Consider the following 20,444-nt stretch of genomic DNA (forward strand, 5'->3'; position numbering starts at 1 on the left):
TGCCTGGGTCACGGGGACCCTGGCAGTGACAGGTGTGTGGGAAAGCCAGTGGCTACAGGCACAAGAGATTTGGCCCCAGTGGGAGGCTTTCCTAGCACCTGGCAGCTGGTGCAAGAAGGTCAGCCCTGGTGGGGGCTTTTTCTAGTACCTGGAAGAGCAGGGGCCCAGCACATGGGGAGAGAGAGGCTGCAGTGGCAGCTCCACCCCCTGTGCATCACTCAACAGAGGCACCTTGCTTCTATGGCAGTCTGGGTTTCCTCCACGAGCATTCCTCGTGGTGGATTTCCTCCCTCCTGTCCCCTTAGGCTATCTCCTCACAGCCAACAGAAGTCCTCCCTGCAGGTTTGCTCTCCAGTCCCCATGTTCCAGCTCTCAGCCCCCATGTGCACCGGCGGACACATGTCCCAGTCTGGGGCGTGGATGGCTGTGGCACGGACCATCTGTGTAGGTCTGTCCTGTCTGCCACAGACCGGCCATTTCACCCTCCTCCGACAGCCTCAGATGTTCCCCTTCTGTCCCAACTGATTTCCCCATTGGTGAGGGGGCTTTCCTGGATGCGGCAACCTCTCTTCTGCTTCAGCTCCCCACCAGGGGCACAGATCCCATTCCACTTCCTCTCCTCTTCTTTTTCCCTTGTTTCTTTCATCCTGTTCAGTTATGCAGGGATCTTTTTTGTCCTTTCCGGTGTCCAAGGTCTTCTACTAGTGTTCATCTGGTGTTCTGTGAGAATTGTTCTGTGTATTCTTGATGCATTTGTAGAAGGAGATGAACTCCATGTTCTCCTACTCCTCCACCATCTTGGTGAATCTGAAATAACTAAGTATTAACATGCTTTTAAAAGCATGATAAACATGTTTGTGTGTGTATATATATGTATAAACACTACAGAACACAATATGGTAGAGCATTTAAAAGTAGAATACAGGGCTTCCCTGGTGGCGCAGTGGTTGAGAGTCCGCCTGCCGATGCAGGGGACACGGGTTCGTGCCCCGGTCTGGGAGGATCCCACATGCCGCGGGGCGGCTAGGCCCGTGAGCCATGGCCGCTGAGCCTGTGCGTCCGGAGCCTGTGCTCTGCAACGGGAGAGGCCACAACAGTGAGAGGCCCGCGTACCGCAAAAAAAAATAAAAATAAAAAATAGTAATTAAAAAAAATAAAAGTAGAATACATAAACATATAATATATTTATGCATATAGGTATATATTCATTTCTACATATGTATGTACGTATATATACATGTATGTTGTGTGTATGTAGTCTACTTTTTTAAAAATTAATTTATTCTTTTATTTTTGGCTGCGTTGGATCTTCACTGCTGTGCGCGGGCTTTCTCTATTTACGGCGAGTGGGGGCTACTCTTCGTTGCAGTGCATGGGCTTCTCATTGTGGTGGCTTCTCTTGTTGTGGAGCACGGGCTCTAGGTGCACAGGCTTCAGTAGTTGTGGCACGCGGGCTCAGTAGTTGTGGCTCGCAGGCTCTAGAGCGCAGCCTCAGTAGTTGTGGTGCACGGGTTTAGTTGCTCCGCGGCATATGGGATCTTCCCGGTCCAGGGCTCGAACCCATGTCCCCTGCATTGGCAGGCAGATTCTTAACCACTGTGCCACCAGGGAAGTCCTGTATTCTACTTTTAAATGCTCTGCCATATTTAGAGTTCGGTAGGCAGAAAATACTTGATAAATGTTAGGTATTGCCAACCTTTTGGCAAATAAACATGGGAAGTAATCTTACTAAACCTTCAATACTAGAACCTCTTAATAATCAATAAAAAGTTTGTGTTACTCTAAAAGGGCCATGCTATATGTTTATATGTAGAAATATATCTCATTGTTTCCATTTTTCTCTAGTTGATCCACCAAAATCGGCAAGCTATCTTGAACCAGTTTGCAGCAAACGCTCCTGTTGGCATCAATATGAGATCAGGCATGCAGCAGCAAATTACACCTCAGGTAACGTGAGAAAACCAGGCATTGTTAGTACTTCTCTAACCCATAACCCAAACTGTATTTCTTAAAGTGTTGACTTGAGTATCTTTGAAATGGTCTGTGAACTGATCTTTTAATGATGTTTGTACTGTAGCTTTCTTCTAGAATGAATTTATAATCAACTTGTGATACCCCTTCCTGATATTTGATGTAAAGCTGAGGGTTCTTTGTTTCGTTTTGTTGTTTTTATTGTCATTGCTATTAGATATCAGGTGACTAAGTAGAAAACTCTTATTGCTGTCCCGATTAGTACCAGTAATAAGAAGCCTTGGATATGAAACTGTGTGTGGTACCTGAAACCTGATCATTGCTTAGTTATCTTAACTACCTTGTGTTCTCCACTCAGTCTGAGCATCAGCTTTTTGTTTTTTATTAGTTTTAATGATCCTTGTGTATGAACCCAGAGCCATTGGAACTAAACATAAAAAGAACGGTGTAGGCTTCTAAGTGTTATCTAGTGCTTCCTCCCTATTTAACTTCTGCATGTACTTTAATATTTTTGCTTCAACCACTTTTTTTTTTTTTTTTTTTTTGGCTGCACCACGCAGCTTGTGGGATCTTAGTTCCCTGACCAGGGATTGAACCCAGGCCTTTTAAAAGCATGATAAACATGTTTGTGTGTGTATATATATGTATAAACACTACAGAACACAATATGGTAGAGCATTTAAAAGTAGAATACAGGGCTTCCCTGGTGGCGCAGTGGTTGAGAGTCCGCCTGCCGATGCAGGGGACACGGGTTCGTGCCCCGGTCTGGGAGGATCCCACATGCCGCGGGGCGGCTAGGCCCGTGAGCCATGGCCGCTGAGCCTGTGCGTCCGGAGCCTGTGCTCTGCAACGGGAGAGGCCACAACAGTGAGAGGCCCGCGTACCGCAAAAAAAAATAAAAATAAAAAATAGTAATTAAAAAAAATAAAAGTAGAATACATAAACATATAATATATTTATGCATATAGGTATATATTCATTTCTACATATGTATGTACGTATATATACATGTATGTTGTGTGTATGTAGTCTACTTTTTTAAAAATTAATTTATTCTTTTATTTTTGGCTGCGTTGGATCTTCACTGCTGTGCGCGGGCTTTCTCTATTTACGGCGAGTGGGGGCTACTCTTCGTTGCAGTGCATGGGCTTCTCATTGTGGTGGCTTCTCTTGTTGTGGAGCACGGGCTCTAGGTGCACAGGCTTCAGTAGTTGTGGCACGCGGGCTCAGTAGTTGTGGCTCGCAGGCTCTAGAGCGCAGCCTCAGTAGTTGTGGTGCACGGGTTTAGTTGCTCCGCGGCATATGGGATCTTCCCGGTCCAGGGCTCGAACCCATGTCCCCTGCATTGGCAGGCAGATTCTTAACCACTGTGCCACCAGGGAAGTCCTGTATTCTACTTTTAAATGCTCTGCCATATTTAGAGTTCGGTAGGCAGAAAATACTTGATAAATGTTAGGTATTGCCAACCTTTTGGCAAATAAACATGGGAAGTAATCTTACTAAACCTTCAATACTAGAACCTCTTAATAATCAATAAAAAGTTTGTGTTACTCTAAAAGGGCCATGCTATATGTTTATATGTAGAAATATATCTCATTGTTTCCATTTTTCTCTAGTTGATCCACCAAAATCGGCAAGCTATCTTGAACCAGTTTGCAGCAAACGCTCCTGTTGGCATCAATATGAGATCAGGCATGCAGCAGCAAATTACACCTCAGGTAACGTGAGAAAACCAGGCATTGTTAGTACTTCTCTAACCCATAACCCAAACTGTATTTCTTAAAGTGTTGACTTGAGTATCTTTGAAATGGTCTGTGAACTGATCTTTTAATGATGTTTGTACTGTAGCTTTCTTCTAGAATGAATTTATAATCAACTTGTGATACCCCTTCCTGATATTTGATGTAAAGCTGAGGGTTCTTTGTTTCGTTTTGTTGTTTTTATTGTCATTGCTATTAGATATCAGGTGACTAAGTAGAAAACTCTTATTGCTGTCCCGATTAGTACCAGTAATAAGAAGCCTTGGATATGAAACTGTGTGTGGTACCTGAAACCTGATCATTGCTTAGTTATCTTAACTACCTTGTGTTCTCCACTCAGTCTGAGCATCAGCTTTTTGTTTTTTATTAGTTTTAATGATCCTTGTGTATGAACCCAGAGCCATTGGAACTAAACATAAAAAGAACGGTGTAGGCTTCTAAGTGTTATCTAGTGCTTCCTCCCTATTTAACTTCTGCATGTACTTTAATATTTTTGCTTTCAACCACTTTTTTTTTTTTTTTTTTTTGGCTGCACCACGCAGCTTGTGGGATCTTAGTTCCCTGACCAGGGATTGAACCCAGGCCCACAACTGTGAAAGCGCTGAGTCCTAACCACTGGATCACCAGGGAATTCCCTCAACCACTTTTTTTATGGTTTCCCAACAAATTACACAAACATTTGGGAGATGAGGTATTTTAGAGAGGATTGGAACAAAACACTTCTCCATAAAATGAACCTAGAAGGATTGGGAGCAAATACTAACCAAAAGGATAAATATTGATAGAAACTGCTGTTTAGCAGCAGATGTTGACATCTTCATGGATCCAGACTTCGGTTTCACTGTCTTAAAAATCTCAGTGGTTAGCTCTTGCAAGGGTAATTAGGTTATAAGGAAACAAGACCCCACTGTTGGAATTCACATAGAGACGAATTCTATCAGGAAGTCATTATGTCACAGTTTCTTCCAGATTAAACTTCATCTGGTTGGCAATTTTCATTTTTATGGAGCTGTATGCTTTAATCAGCTCCTAAACCTGAATGGACATTTTCTGACGAAGGCTTTATTGACATGCCATGTTGCTTTGCAAGTTAGACCAGAAAGTGACTTCAACCTAATTTTACCACTTCTTTCATCATTCATAATATTATAGCTATTAAAACACTCTAATGCCTGGAGCAGTCTTACACTGCAACAATAATATAAGATACCTGGGTTCATTTATTTCTGCTTATTATTTTGTTCCTAATTAATTATTTGCTTTTTAAGTGACCATTTGGCATTGGATCCCGGATTTCTGATTCTTCCTTTTTTAATGGTATTTGTAGGTTTTTCTGATTGTGAAGATAATACACATTCATTATAATTAGGAAAATACAGAAAATTAAAATCACCTGTTATCACATTTCATTTAAGTAAAGTGGAATAAATGATCTCCAAGAGAAAAGGGAAAACTAAGTTTCACAATACTAGAAACACAGTGAATTTTTTGGAAATGAAAATGAAAAAAGTCCCCTAACAACCTAATGCCAGATAAGATAGAAGTCATCAAGCACATTTTATTTCTCTTCTTTATGGTTTTCATGTTTCTCTTAATAGTTTTCATGGCCTATATTATAATACTAATCAATATATGCTTTCTTAGACTTATCGGTCCTGTGTGACTTTAATCTGTAAAATGTACTATTTTCTCTCCTGTACAATATATGCTTTCTTAGGCTTATCAGTCCTGTGTGACTTTAATCTAAAATGTACTATTTTCTCTCCTGTAGCTGTTACTTAAGAGGTTTTCTTCCTTTTCTGTTTTAGTTTCCCTTGTACATTGATAATTGCTACATATTCTGTTGCTCCAAGCTACTAGGCTTAATCCTGTAAGCTGTCCAAGATAGGTGGTAATCATAATAATATTAGTAAGTGAGGATTTTTTCTCTCTTTTTTAGCCACCCCTGAATGCCCAAATGTTGGCACAGCGCCAGCGGGAGCTGTATAGTCAACAGCACCGACAGAGGCAGCTAATACAGCAGCAAAGAGCCATGCTTATGAGGCAGCAAAGCTTTGGGAACAACCTCCCTCCCTCATCTGGACTGCCAGTTCAAATGGGGAACCCCCGTCTTCCTCAGGGTGCTCCACAGCAATTCCCCTACCCACCAAACTATGGTACAAATCCAGGAACCCCACCTGCTTCTACCAGCCCGTTTTCACAACTGGCAGCAAATCCTGAGGCAACCTTGGCCAACCGCAACAGCATGGTGAACAGAGGCATGACAGGAAACATGGGAGGCCAGTTTGGCACTGGAATCAGTCCTCAGATGCAGCAGAATGTCTTCCAGTACCCAGGATCAGGTATGAGGATTACTCGTTTATGTTGCTTTTATAAGTACAGTTGGCCCTCAGCATCCACGGGTTCCGTACCTGTGGATTCAACAACCCCAAATCGAAAATATCCACCCCCCACAAAAAAAAAATTCCAGAAAGTTCCTAAAAGCAAAGCTTGAATTGGCTGCACTCTGGGAACTATTTACATTGTATTTACGTAGCATTTACATTGTATTAGGTTTTACAAGTAATCTAGAGATGATTTAGTATATGGGAGGATGTGCATAGGTTCTGTTTCTCCATTTTATATAAGGGACTTGAGCATCCATGGATTTTGGTATCCATGAGGGTCCTGGAACCAATCCGCCATGGATACCAAGGGGTGACTATACCACATACAGGCTTAGGTCTCTCTTTTCACATGTGTTTCAGTTCACTGACATTGAGGCAATTTGCTGAAGAAGAAAGATGCTGAGGGAGTTCCCTGGTGGCCTAGTGGTTAGGATTCCGGGCTTTCACTGCCGTGGCCTGGGCGGAACTGAGATCATGCAAGCCACGGGGCACGGCCAAAAAAAAGAAAAGACGTTGGCATTGGAGTCAGGAGATCCACGCTCTAGGCTCAGCTCTTGCCACTAAATGGTTGAGTGGTTTGAGGCTTCTCTCTTACATAAAGCTAAGCTGATTAAATTAGAGGATCCATAAGGACCTGACACGAAAATCTTTAACATTTTGTCCGCAAAGCATATTCTTACTTTCTTACTTTCTCTCATGATCACTATAAGAATCTTATGAGAGTCCATGTCAGACAATGGGTGTAAGTACATCAACTCAAAATTTGCATACAGATTTTTAAAATTATCTCGGAAATTTTTTTTTATAGATTACATAAGGATAATCAGTCTTCACAAATTATCTCAGACTTCTCATTGGTGTCACCACCCTTAGCTGCTTAGGTTGTAAGCTATTCCTCTGAAATATCAGGCAGCTGTCTGGTTTTCAAAAGCTTTGTTCTTTTTTTAATCTTTCATTTGCAGTGTCTCTGTCCTATTCCCTTTGTCCTAGGTAATGATATCTTTTTAAAGTTTTTCTTCTGTCACTTGGAGATTCTAATAGGTAGTGGCAATAAAACACATTTGATTAATCCACCAGGTTTAATTAAACTTTGATGCAAAATTAATGGCAAATTCCTGGGAAAAAAATTGAAATAAATCCCTTCATTTTATAAATGAAAGAAAAAGTAAATTTTAAGCCTGCTTAAAAATGAATTTCAATGAGAAAGCTGCTGTTTGACCTGAATAAAATGTTGAAGTTATATAGAGATTTTTTTACATGGCAGTACGCTTATCAACTTTGACAGCCAAATCAATTTAGACTTTTCATTCTGGTGGCAACAAGTGCTGAAATCCTTTGACTATTAAATTAAGTATCTAGGGAGACATGTGTCAGAGAGTACCAGAATTCTCTAAGACGTTTTAATCAAAATTATACCACATCAGTTTCTTTGTCCTCAAGACAATGAAGTCATCTTTGGCTGGTTTATATCACTTACACTGTATGTGTGGGCAAGAAAAGTATTATAAATCCATATTTTAATTATAAGATTGTCTGAACAGGAGTGGCCTTCAAAAGAGTTGTATTTTCATGTGCCTTGTGATTTTTGTATGCAAAGAATTTGACGAGGTTCCTTCAGTGTATTCCAGCCTACAGAAGTACTTCCTCCAACATAAGAAGACTTATATAGTTGTTTCCCCATTGCTCTTCCAAAATGGCAACTTAGCCAAAACAGCAAATAGATTCTTAGTAGCATTTATGATACTGATTGCAGAGCCTTAAACAAAAGATTTATGTCATTCATTGGGGAAAAAAATAACCAAAAATAAGCCAAACATTAATAAATTCCCCAATAAATTCTCTTATTAAAAAAAATAAGATAAAAACGGTACGTCTCAAAAAACTAAAAATACAACTACCATGTGACCCAGCAGTTCTACTACTGGGTATATATCTGAAAAAAACGGAAACACTAATTTGAAAAGATACATGCACCCCAGTGTTCATAGCAGCATTATTTACAATAGCCAAGATATGGAAGCAACCGAAGTGTCCATTAACAGATGAATGGGTAAAGAAGCTGTGGTATATATATACAATGGAATACTACTCAGCCATAAAATAAATGATGATATTTTGCCATTTGTAACAACATGGATGGACTTGGAAGATATTTTGCTAAGAGGGAACAAACTGATCGTTACCAGTGGGGAGAGGGAAGTGGGGAGGGGCAAGTTAGGGGTAAGGGATTAAGAGGCACAAACTACTATGTATAAAATAAATAAGCTACAAGGATATCTTGTGCAATACAGGGAATTTAGCCAGTATTTATAATGATTATAAATGGAATACAACCTTTAAAATTTCTGAATCCTGTGTTGTACACCTGAAACTTATATAGTATTGCACATCAACTATACTTCAATTAAAAATTATTTAACTAATTTTAAAAAATAACAACAACAACAGTACTTCTGTCAATTTTCAGTCATGCTCTTTAATGCTTCATCTCTGAAAGCCAAGAAAGGATGACTTCTATCTGCTCCTGTTCCTTGACTAAGCCTCCTGGAAAGTCAGTACTCCAAAACCCCATTTCCTATGAAGTTGACAAGATTTCCTTCAGGGTTGTGGGTCTAGTCTTTAATCTCTTGCAAGTCATATAGAACACAGTGATCGAGATATTGAGTGGGTAGAGCTTCCTTTTTCTCCAGACAGTACAACCAGATGTGTTACTACCCGTTGTAAGTGCTCTATCTGGTACCCGGATTTTTCTTCCAGTCCAACTTTTGATTGACAAAAAGTGCTTTTCACAAAATAAGATTTTTTTTTATAAAGTGAGTATCTGTACTACAAACAAACCCCAGAAGCTAGGTACAGTGGAGAGAGTAGTAGTTTTATCCAGTTGCAGTTTGAAATGAAATGGCAGAGCTTTCAGGTCTTCCGTGAAAAAACAAAAGCACAGGGGGAAAATTGTTTGTTTTTCTGGAGAGCATAAGAACATTTAAAGGTTCAGTAGTTTAAATTTCTTCCATTGCTCTAAGTTACAAACTTGCACTATCATGATCAGCAACCTGGTAGAAAGCTGCAAGACCAGGTTTTGTGTTGGTACAAATTCAAGTTCTGGAGAAATTCCAACCTTTTCAAATCAAGCCTTCTCCAAGAAACAAAAAAACAAAAAGCACCACATGTTTTTATAAATAAAGTTTTATTGGAACACATCCATGCTCATTAGTTTACCTACAGTCTATAGCTGGCTTCACACAATAGAGTTAAGTAGTTCTTACAGAAATGTTATGGCCTTCAGAACTGAAAATATTTACTATCTGGCCCTTTGCAGAAAAAGTTGGCTGATCCCTGTGTTAATTAATGATAGTAAAACCAAAGGATGAATAAAGTAGCTTTGCTTTAGTCCTTTGCCTTGGCATCTTTCAACTTAAAATAGACCCAAAGTAAACGAAGGAACATGTAGGTCATAATAATGACAGCATATGCTTTCTTTTATTTCTGAAAACAGAAAATTATTGTAGACTATCATGCCATGATGATGAGGGCACAAGAACAGAATTAGACATTTAAAATTTATTTTATACTATGGTAATATTCAAACAAAATATGAGAGAAATTTAAAAAAAATTTTTGTACCTATTTCATGAATTCCTTGGAGCCAATCCAGAGCTCCCTCTTCTGTGAATTACAGTAAACATGCTACTTCGCTCACTCTTCCTGAGTGGTATCATCTACTCCTGTGGCTTCAATGACTTCTTCATGCTTATGACTTTCTTCCCTATATCTAAACCAGATCTCTCAGCTCATGTGAGAGACATACCTGAATTTTCTACCAGCACCCAAACTTGTCCAGAGCTAGGCTCATCAACTCCATTTCCCCTTCCCTCCATGCCTCAATGTGCCAGTTTAACAAACCTCTCAAGTTCCAAGAAAGAATACATACCTTGCTCTCTTTTACTTCTAGGCTTTTGTGTTTTCTGTATCCTTTGTCTAAAATGTCCTTCCCTCATCTGTCTCATTCCTGTTCCTCCCTCCCCTCAGACATATCTCCTCTGGGAAGCCCTCCCTGACACTCCCAATCATAAGTACTCACCACTCTGTCTTTTTTTTTTCTTAAAGTAGGATGGGTTTTTTTTTTTTTAATTTTATTTATTTATTGGCTGTGTTGGGTCTTCGTTGCTGCACACGGGCTTTCTCTAGTTGCAGCAAGCAGGGCCTACTCTTCGTTGTGGTGCGCGGGCTTCTCATTGCAGTGGCTGCTCTTGTTGCGGAGCATGGGCTCTAGGCACGCAGGCTTCAGTAGCTGTGGCTCGCGGGCTCTAGCGCGCAGGCTCGGTAGTTGTGGCCCACGGCTTAGTTGTTCCGCAACATGTGGGATCTTCCCAGACCAGGGATCGGACCCGTGTCCCCTGCATTGGCAGGCGGATTCTTAACCACTGCACCACCAGGGAAGCCCCACCCTCTCTTAGAGCCACTTGTTCATCAGCTGCCTTTCTTTTTTAAACAGCAAGTTCCTTGAGAGAGCCAAGTGTGACCTTTTAAATCTTTGTTTCTCAAGTGCTTAGCACAGTGGTCTGGTGGGGAGAGTAGATGCTCAATGAATCTTTTAATGGAAAAATGAATTCTAGTTGCTGCTGCCAGGTGGCTGTGGTGAAATTTATGGTCCAGCGGGGAGACTTAACATAATCAAAGATAGAACTGTAGAATTTTTAAACTAGAAGGAAAAAGACTGTCTGGTCCAAGGAATCCAAGGTCCAGTGCGCAGAACTGGGGCCAGAACTCTACCCCTCCAAATTCATTATTCACAGGCTGGTTCTTTCTACTAAAACTAGGTCATCTGATAAGGAAAACATGGGCAGTTGGACTGTGAAATGAGGCCAGAAAAAAAATGTCAAAAAGCATTCTGGGACTTCCCTGGTGGCACAGTGGATAGGAGTCCGCCTGCCAATGCAGGGGACACGGGTTCGATGGGAAGATCCCACATGCTGCGGAGCAACTAAACCCGTGCGCCACAACTACTGAGCCTGCGCTCTAGAGCCCACAAGCCACAACTGCTGAGCCCATGAGCCACAACTACTGAGCCTGCATGCTACAACTACTGAAGCCCACGCATCTAGAGCCTGTGCTCCACAACAGGAAAAGCCACCGCAATGAGAAGCCCACGCACCGCAATGAGGAGTAGCCTCCGCTCGCCACAACTAGAGAAAGCCCGCATGCAGCAACAAAGACCCAACGCGGCCAAAAATAAATAAATAAATTTATTTTTTTTAAAAAAAGCATGCTGATGTACTTGAAGTCTTATTTATTAACTTTGACCCCACAGAATAATAGCCAGAATGTGATAAGTATCTTCCCCCCCTCACATATATATTTTTCCTGAAAGAAATTATTTTATCATAAATAAGATTAAAAATGCATTAGGAACAGATAAGTATTTTTTAAAGATCATAACCAAAATAGTTAAAAGTTAAAATGTAGAATTAATGCAAAGACAGCCAATATAAAAATGAAGATGATGGGAGGGAACCCACCCTCTAGAGTCATAAATGAAAAAAATAATTTCTCCATATATTCTAAGTCAAAATTATTTACCAGAGATTAAATTACATATGGAGGAAGCAGCAAGGAGAAAAATATATAGCTTTTTTTTTTAAACATAAATTTATTTTATTTTTGGCTGTGCTGGGTCTTCAGTTGCCGTGTGCTAGCTTTCACTAGTTGCACCGAGCGGGGGCTACTCTTCGTTGTGGTGCACGGGCTTCTCATTGTGGTGGCTTCTCTTGTTGCGGAACACAGGCTCTAAGCACGTGGGCTTCAGTAGCTGCAGCACCCAGGCTCAGTAGGCTCAGTAGTTGTGGCTCGTGGGCCCTAGAGCACAGGCTCAGTAGTTGTGGCGCACAGGCTTAGTTGCTCCGCGGCATGTGGGATCTTCCCGGACCAGGGCTCGAACCTGTGTCCCCTGCATTGGCAGGCAGATTCTTAACCTCTGCGCCACCAGGGAAGTCACTGTAGCTTTATTTATATAAATTTTACCAAGAAAACAAGTAGCTAGGGCTTCCCTGGTGGCGCAGTGGTTGGGGGCCCGCCTGCCGATGCAGGGGACGCGGGTTCTTGCCCCGGTCCGGGAGGATCCCACATGCCATGGAGCCTGTGCGTCTGGAGCCTGTGCTCCGCAGCGGGAGAGGCCACAACAGTGAGAGGCCCGCATAACGCAAAAAAAAAAAAAAAAAAAAAGAAAACAAGTAGCTAAACGTTTAGTGAACGAAAAAAATATAGAAAGTCTGCAGTTGGCTCAACTTTCACAGAAAATTTAAAATATTTTTAAAACTGTAGCCTATAAAAAACAAAAGGGAATACTTTAACTACATATCTGGCTAGTTTAACCAAACAGAAAAAAGAGAAAAGTCATTGTATTAATAATAACAGAACACAAAATATACAGGAATCTACAATTATGTTTACAAGGAGACATTAAAGGCATAGAGACATACTTATGATATAATGATAAGGGAAAGAAGCAAGCCACAAAGTTATGCAATATTTCATAGAAGAAGATTTGAAGGAATTATACTAAATTATGGGTAATCACATTACGATATTCTTTTTTTCTGTACCTTTATAACTTTCTTTACCTCAACAGTATTTAACTGTGAAATGTATTTTGTCAGGAAAAAAATAAGAAATTCAAAGTGCTAGCATAACAGAAAACATAAAAAGAAGCCCATTTTTACTCTTAAATTTTTATGGACTTCCACTTTTGGTCAGGATGGAATAACAGGGATGAGATTTATTCTTCCATCTGAAACAAACAAAAAATTGAACAATAGTTGTAGAAATTGTCCAGACTGTGACGCAGGAAGGGGGAATCCAACAGGAGTGCATGGTTTCCTATAGTTGAGGCAATGGCACTTAAGAGTCTGAGAAAGCCAAGGCAGGTAGAGGTTTTAGGGCACAGAACCAGAGAGAAGAGAACCACACAAAGAGAGAACCATGGGGATGTATAGAGGGTCCTGCTCAGGTCTTCAGTTGAGAACCGATCAGTGTGTGTGTGTGTACACAAGCCGAGGCCGGGGAAAACCACCTGAAAAGAACTGAGGGAACATCTTCAGAGTTTACACAGGGCCAGTTCCTCTTCCCACCAGCCAGAATAGAAAACCTCAAAATTCACGGTGTCAAGTAGAATACTCAGAAATGTTTGTTCCTAAGTAGCAGGGCAAAATAAGCACCAGGCTAAACCCTGCTCTTGTCTCTTTAGGCACAAGACCCAAAAGAATTAAAACTGTTACCATGTAACCTATCCACGACCCAGACAAAGGTTGAAAATTTAAATTTAAAGGAATTTTTAAAATCTAGCACTAACAAGGTAAAATTCACAAGCCCTGGAATCTGAATTTTTTTTTAATTACCAGACATGCAAAGATAAAGGAAAATAAAACCAATAACAAGAAGAAAAATCAGTCATCAAAATCAACCCAGAAATTTCACAGGTGTAAGAGTTAAAACAGTTATAAATTATACATTTATTCTGTATCTTCAAGAAGCTAGAGGAAAGCTTGAACGTGTTAACTAAAAGTATGAAAGATATAAATAAAACCAAAATGAAACTTCTGGAGATAAAAACTACAGTGTCTGAGATGAAAAATACACTGGATGGGATAAGCAGCAGATTAGACATTATAAAAGAAAAAGTTAGTGAACTTGAAGATATAACAATGGAAACTATACAAAGTGAAATCAGAGAGAAGACTGAAAAGGTAGTAATTTACTCCAAATTGATCTTATAATTACACAATCCATATCTAAATATCAACATGCTTTTGGGAGAAATTGACAAGCTTCTCCTACAATTTATATGGAAATGCAAAGGACCTAGAGTAACCAAGACAATTTTGCAAATTAAGAATAAAGTTGGGGGACTTCCCTGGTGGTGCAGTGGTTAAGAATCCGCCTGCCAATGCAGGGGACACGGGTTCGATACCTGGTCCGGGAAGATCCCACATGCCGCGGAGCAGCTAAGCCTGTGCACCACAACTACTGAGCCTGCGCTCTAGAGCCTGCGAGCCACAACTACGGAAGCCCATGCACCTAGAGCCCATGCTCTGCAACAAGAGAAGCGACCACAATGAGAAGCCCACGCACCACAACAAAGAGTAGTCCCCACTCACTACAACTAGAGAAAGCCTGAGCACAGCTACGAAGACCCAACACAGCCAAAAATAAAAATAAATAAATAAATTCATTTTTTAAAAAAAAGAATAAAGTTGGTTGACTACCAGTTTCAAAAATTATCATAAAGGTACAGCAATTAAGACAGTATAGTATTAGTACAAGTATAGACATACATATCACTGCAACAGAATAAAAAGTCCAGATATAAACCCTTACTTTTTTTTTTTTTTTTTTTTTTTTTTTGGTATGCGGGCCTCCCTCTGTTGTGGCCCCTCCCGTTGCGGGGCACAGGCTCCGGATGCGCAGGCATGGGAACTTCCCAGACCGGGGCACGAACCCGTGTCCCCTGCATCGGCAGGCGGATTCTCAACCACTGCGCCATCAGGGAAGCCCTAAACCCTTAATTTTATGGTCAGTTGATTTTCAACACAGTTATATCAATGGTTACTAATAAACACTATCCTGAATAAAAAGGAACAAACTACTGACAAATGCTGCCTCAGCGTAATGTTTCACTCAACATTATGCTGAGAGAAAGACACCAGACACAAAAGACCTCACATGATTACATTTATATGAAGTTTCCAATAAAACACAAATCTGTAGGGACAGAAAGCAGATCAATGGTTGCCTGAAGCTAGAGGTGGGAATTGACTGCAAACATAAGGGAATTTGAGATATGATGAAAATGTCTAAACTGGATTATGGTGCTGGTTGCACAACTCTATAAATTTACTAAAAATCATTTACTTGTGCAGTTCAGTGGGTGATTTGATGCTATATAGATTACATATCAGTAAAGCTTTAAAAAAAAGGCAGGGAAGGGAAGCAGTGCCCATAAAGACAACTGAGGAGGAGCAGCTGACAATACTTTCTCACTTTTCATTTCATGCGTGGGTTTTTCTTACCTTTTTCCCTCTTCAACTTATTTTTTTAAGCTTTTTAAAATTATTTTTATTGATGCATACTTGACATAACATTAGTTTCAGGTGTATAACATGATGATTTGATATTTTGTATATATTATAAAATTATCACCACAGTAAGTCCAATTACCATCTACTACTGTACATAGTTACAATTTTTTTTTCTCATGTTGAGAACTTTCAAGATCCACTCTCCTAGCTACTTTCAAATATGCAGTACGGTATTATTAACTATAGTCACTGTGCTATACATTACATCCCCGTGACTTATTTTTTTCTTCCCGTTTTACTGAGATATAAATGACATACAGCACTGTATGAGTTTAAGGTATACAGCATAATGATTTGACTTACTTCATACATCATGAAATGTTTATCACAAATTTAGTGAACATCTGTCATCGTGTATCCTTTTCAGCTTATTTTTATTACACAAGTAATCTGTCATGTGTGCTCATATTTGTTTTTTACACTTAAAAATTCATATAATCAGAAAAGAACAGAAAAGAAAATCATACATAATCATGGTACCCAAATCAATATCTTAGTGAATGGAAACGTTCTTCCAAATCTCTTATATATGTTTATTTATCTGTCTGTTTATACTGAAATTTCCTGTTTCGTCTTTAAGGAACTGAAATTTTTCCTACTCTGTTGAATAGGCTGTTTCTAACTATATTATGACAGATCCTTCTGGGTTTTTTTTTTTCTTTTATGGGGTTAATAAATATATAGTGTATTCACGTAAATTAATTTGTGTCGATTTGTAGGAATGGTTCCCCAAGGTGAGGCCAACTTTTCTCCATCTCTAAGCCCTGGGAGCTCCATGGTGCCGATGCCAATCCCTCCTCCTCAGAGCTCTCTGCTCCAGCAGACTCCGCCTGCTTCTGGCTACCAGTCACCAGACATGAAGGCCTGGCAGCAAGGAGCAATGGGAAACAACAAGTAAGGGGGCATTTTTATATATGAGCATCCCTGATACTCTGCAGCACGTAAGAACAAATATGCCTTCACAATCCAAATAGAAGATTATTAGCTACTATCCATTTGCAAATACAAGGAACTGAATTTTATATTATCAGCAAATAGCGATTTTTAAGTCCTTTAAGTTTCAAGTCAATTTTAAGGCAAATTTGTGTGTTTACAGTACAGAAAAGTAGTATAGTGGCCCCCAACCTTTTCATCCCACTCCCAGCACACCTGAAGAATATGATCGACTCCTATGAGTAACAGAGCTTCGCTGGGACAGATATAGGAATGAGTACTTTTTAAAAAATCATTCTTTATAAAAACACTTAAAAATCTTAAAAATCTAAAGCAAGAATGGCAAAATGTTAGAATTCAACAGAGCTGAATAGTGGGCACACGGTTTCACTCTTCTCAGTATGTTTGAAGGATTTCATAGCAACAGCAAAGGTTTTTAAGTCTTCTAAGGTCATTCTACCTTATCTAGCTTTTTGAATCTCTAGATTTTCAGTGGCCTTATTTTACCCATTTTACTGAGAATTATCTTACTAAAGTCATTTTTCCCCCCAAATCATGGCTGCTGAACTTTTCACACATCACTTGAGTTTTATAAAGGTTTTAATTTGGTTGTGTCTTGGTTCTAATGACAGGGAAGCCGTTTGATCTGACAACATAATAAGTAAGGTAGTTAAAGTTGAAAACTTAAGACCATATTCTCTTAAAGTTCATTGAAAGGTAAGAGAGGAAATCTTCCTGTTAGAGAACTGTGTAGCTCTCAGTGAGGAGTGATGTAAACTAGGTAGAAATGGAGCAGTCTGTGTGATGTGCAAGAACTTAGTCTTCTACTGTGTTCTAATCCCAGCTTCCTAAACTCACTTTAGATTCCATGGTCCATCTTTATAATTACTCCCTTCCAGGTACTCTCAGCACCCTTGCCCACCTCTCCCTCTGTTGCACTTATGCCTAGCAAAATGCTCCCTAATGAAATCCAACTAAACTCTCGCTCCATACCTACACCTAAGCATCTGAATGTGCCTTGAGAAAAAAAAACACAGTCATGCTGACAGATCTGCTCCCCTTCACAGTTAAATCCCTTCCTCTCCTTCCATTTCTTATTGAATCTGTCAGGCTTTCATCCGTACCATTCCACCAAAAGTATTCTTATCAAGGTCCTTAATGTCCTTTACAATGCCAAATGCAATGAGCATTGATAGCACTTGAATATTTGAGCATGTAATCTTTCTTGGAGCTCTGTCTTCATTTGGCTTCTGGAACAACTTTCTCTCCTGAGAAAGATGACTCTCTTCCTAACCCTCAGTCTCCTCTGCTGGATCTTCCTCATCTCCCTGACCTCCATTTTAGGGCCTCAGAGCTCATTCTACGACCTCTTCCCCATATCTGCTTTCTCCCTTAGTTATATCATTCAGTCTTACTGATATAAATGCCTGTCCCTATGCTTATGACTCCTAAATTTAAGTCTCTAGCCCAGACTTCTTCCCTGAACACCATTCTGTATATACCACAGCCGAATCGACATCTCTACTTAGAAGTCTAATAGGCATCTCAAACTTAACATGACAAAAACTAAAGTGATATTCTTCCCCAAACCTGCTCGTCTCATACTTTTTTCACATCTCAATAAACAACTCTGTTCTTCCAGTTATTCAGAAGAAAACCTTTTCTCTTTCTCTCACATCCCACATCAAACATCCATCAGCAAATCACATCAGCTTCTTAGCAGCTCTCAGTCTTTACTGTCCCACTTGTACACTTTAGTGCAAGCCAGCATCATCCTTTTCCTAGACCACTGCAGTGGCCTCCTGTCTTCCTGCTTCCATCCTTGCTCCACTACAGTTTAGTCTCCACATGGTAGCCAGAGTGATGCTTTTAAAACATGAGGCAAGATATCAGCCCTTTAGTCAAGACACGCCAACTTATTCAAAATACAATATAGGGCCTCTGATGCCCTACATAATCTTGCTCCAGGATACCTCTCTGACCTCATCTGCTATTCTCATCACTCATTCTGCCGTTACTGGCTTCTGTTTATTCCTCTGTTCCTCATATGTGCCAAGTACATTGCAAACTCAGGGCCTTTGCATTTTTAAATCCCTCTGCTGGAATGTTCTTCTCTCAGTAGCCACATGGATTCCTCTCTCATGCTTCAAGTCTCTTCTTAAAAAATGTCACTTTATTAGACATAGATATTGAGTGTCACCATATTAAACTTCCCTGACCATCATCTCTAAACAGCATTTCCCACCTCTTGGTCCCTCCTTTCCCTTCTTTATTTCTCTTTATCATGCTTAACTTCTGACATACTGTGTGTTAGCCTATTTAGAGTCCGTCTCCTCCAACTAGAATATAAGCCTCAGAAGAGCAAGGACTTTTTGTTTACTTGTATATGTCCATCCCTGAGAACAAGTAAGCACTTAATATATATCTGTTGAACAAATGAGTGTAGAGATTCCCTATTCCTACCTAAGTCATTTTTTGGATGCAGATTCAAATATGGACTTGAGTTTTTGTTGTACTTCAGCAGTTTCTATGAACTTTTGACTTTCCCAAATCATTTGAGAAAGAAAATAGTTATCACCAACTCTTCAAACATTCACACTTGCTTATTTGGTTCATGTATAAAAGGTTATTAGTCAACACAGGCAGCATATAGTTTGTGATCACTCACTGTCTCTTTTGCACAATGCAAGATACCACAAGGAACTGGGGAAAACAGCCCCTGTTGTCAACTTACCTAGAGTGTAGTTAGTGAGAGGAGTAGGTCAGAGAGAAGTAAAACATGAAACAAAGACTCATTAAGCAGAATGATGTAATAGAGCTCAGAGACAGTGTAATGTGATTCTTTTTCATTATCTCTTTGGTAGCAAGAGAAATAAAGGGTTAAACAAACTTATTTGTCCAGGAACTGGACAGTGTTTCTGTGTAACTCTAGTCACAGAGGAGAATCCCAGGGCTTATTAGCATTTTAAAGGCAGAGGTCTGTGGTTTAACCCTTTGTTTCTGAGACTTATTTGACCAGGAACTCCTCCTTGCTCGTTAATACCTGTAAAATCTATGGAACCTACTTTAGGCCAAAGTTGTCATCTTTCCCTTTTCCCCCCATGATTTAAGGGCTACCAAATACCTGGTGCTAGCATAAGGAAACTGTGATAACTGCCATGAGGCCAATCTGGAAAGCAGGTGAGGGAGGGGTCCAGGAAAGTGTGAGGAAGGGGTCCTTCATGCATTGGGCCTAAGGTTCCAGTGAACCCCACAGTCCATTCCAGGACCTGGAACAGTGATTGATGCTGCAGAAGGGCTTGATGCTGCAGAAGGGCTTGATCTTCTTCCAATGAGGGAAGAAACTAAAATGGAACTATTGGCAGGAGTAGTTTGAAAGAACTTAGGCTAATATACAGTCCCAAATATAATTTGAAAACAAATTAAATCCTAAACGTTTTTCACTAAGTATGACATCATTGCAGTCCTTGAAGCTGCTGCATGCATTAACTTACATAGCCCTGCGCCTCCACAGTGGTGATTTATGTATCAGTTGCAAATGAGCACTGTCTAAGGCAGAAATGTTCTCATTAGAAAATGGGCAGTAGACTAATGGTTTTTTTCCTCATCTTTAGCTGTGGGGACACTGTCTGACAAGCATACACACTGTACAGACATTAATGGTCCACAGATGCATTATTGACCATTTCCTAGGCATATAATTTTCTTTGAGCATTCGTGTTTTATAATTACTTGGGGAAAATTTGCTACTTTTCTTCAGACATGATGAATATGCTGTTTCTCAGCCTGTTAATTTCAGTATGATTACCTTAATTTACCAGAAGCTGTAAATGCTAGTACCTCCTGCTTACCTCCCAAGAGCAAGCAAGGAATAGATAAGCCATTGATGGGATAAATAATTTTTGAAATCAAATTCTTCAGAATAAACATTAAAATAGGTGGAATTTTACCAGCAGCTTATTGTTTAAAAATTGATAGATAATCACAAAACATTTGGTGTTTTTTTTGGAACTTACCAAAGACATAGTTCATATTATTTTCCTTTAGATGTGTATATCTGTATCACTTAGAATCTGGGGGGTTCACATATAAAGTTTCAAATTGTATTTACTTGGAGTTTATTCCATACTGTCCCATCTACTAATAGAAACTGGTTTAACATGAGATCCTTGGTGTAACCACAGTCCAGACCTTGGTGGTGAAGAAGGAAGTCTAAAACAAGCCCTCTGAAAACCATAATTGGCATTGCATTTTGCCTCATA

The 20,444-nt window shown here is 39.9% G+C and overlaps 1 protein-coding gene across 1 annotated transcript in view; it reads left to right on the plus strand.

Annotated features, from left to right (window-relative positions):
- The window catches only part of NCOA1 (nuclear receptor coactivator 1), a 269,372-nt gene that overhangs the window by 235,996 nt on the left and 12,932 nt on the right, over positions 1-20,444 (plus strand). The window contains exons 17-19 of the mRNA XM_024118606.3: positions 1,846-1,947; positions 5,671-6,073; positions 15,969-16,143. Coding sequence (XP_023974374.1) covers positions 1,846-1,947; positions 5,671-6,073; positions 15,969-16,143 — 680 coding nt within the window. The remainder of the gene's footprint in view (positions 1-1,845; positions 1,948-5,670; positions 6,074-15,968; positions 16,144-20,444) is intronic.

This window comes from Physeter macrocephalus, chromosome 12, assembly GCF_002837175.3.
Source record: "Physeter macrocephalus isolate SW-GA chromosome 12, ASM283717v5, whole genome shotgun sequence".
Lineage (NCBI taxonomy): Eukaryota > Metazoa > Chordata > Mammalia > Artiodactyla > Physeteridae > Physeter > Physeter macrocephalus.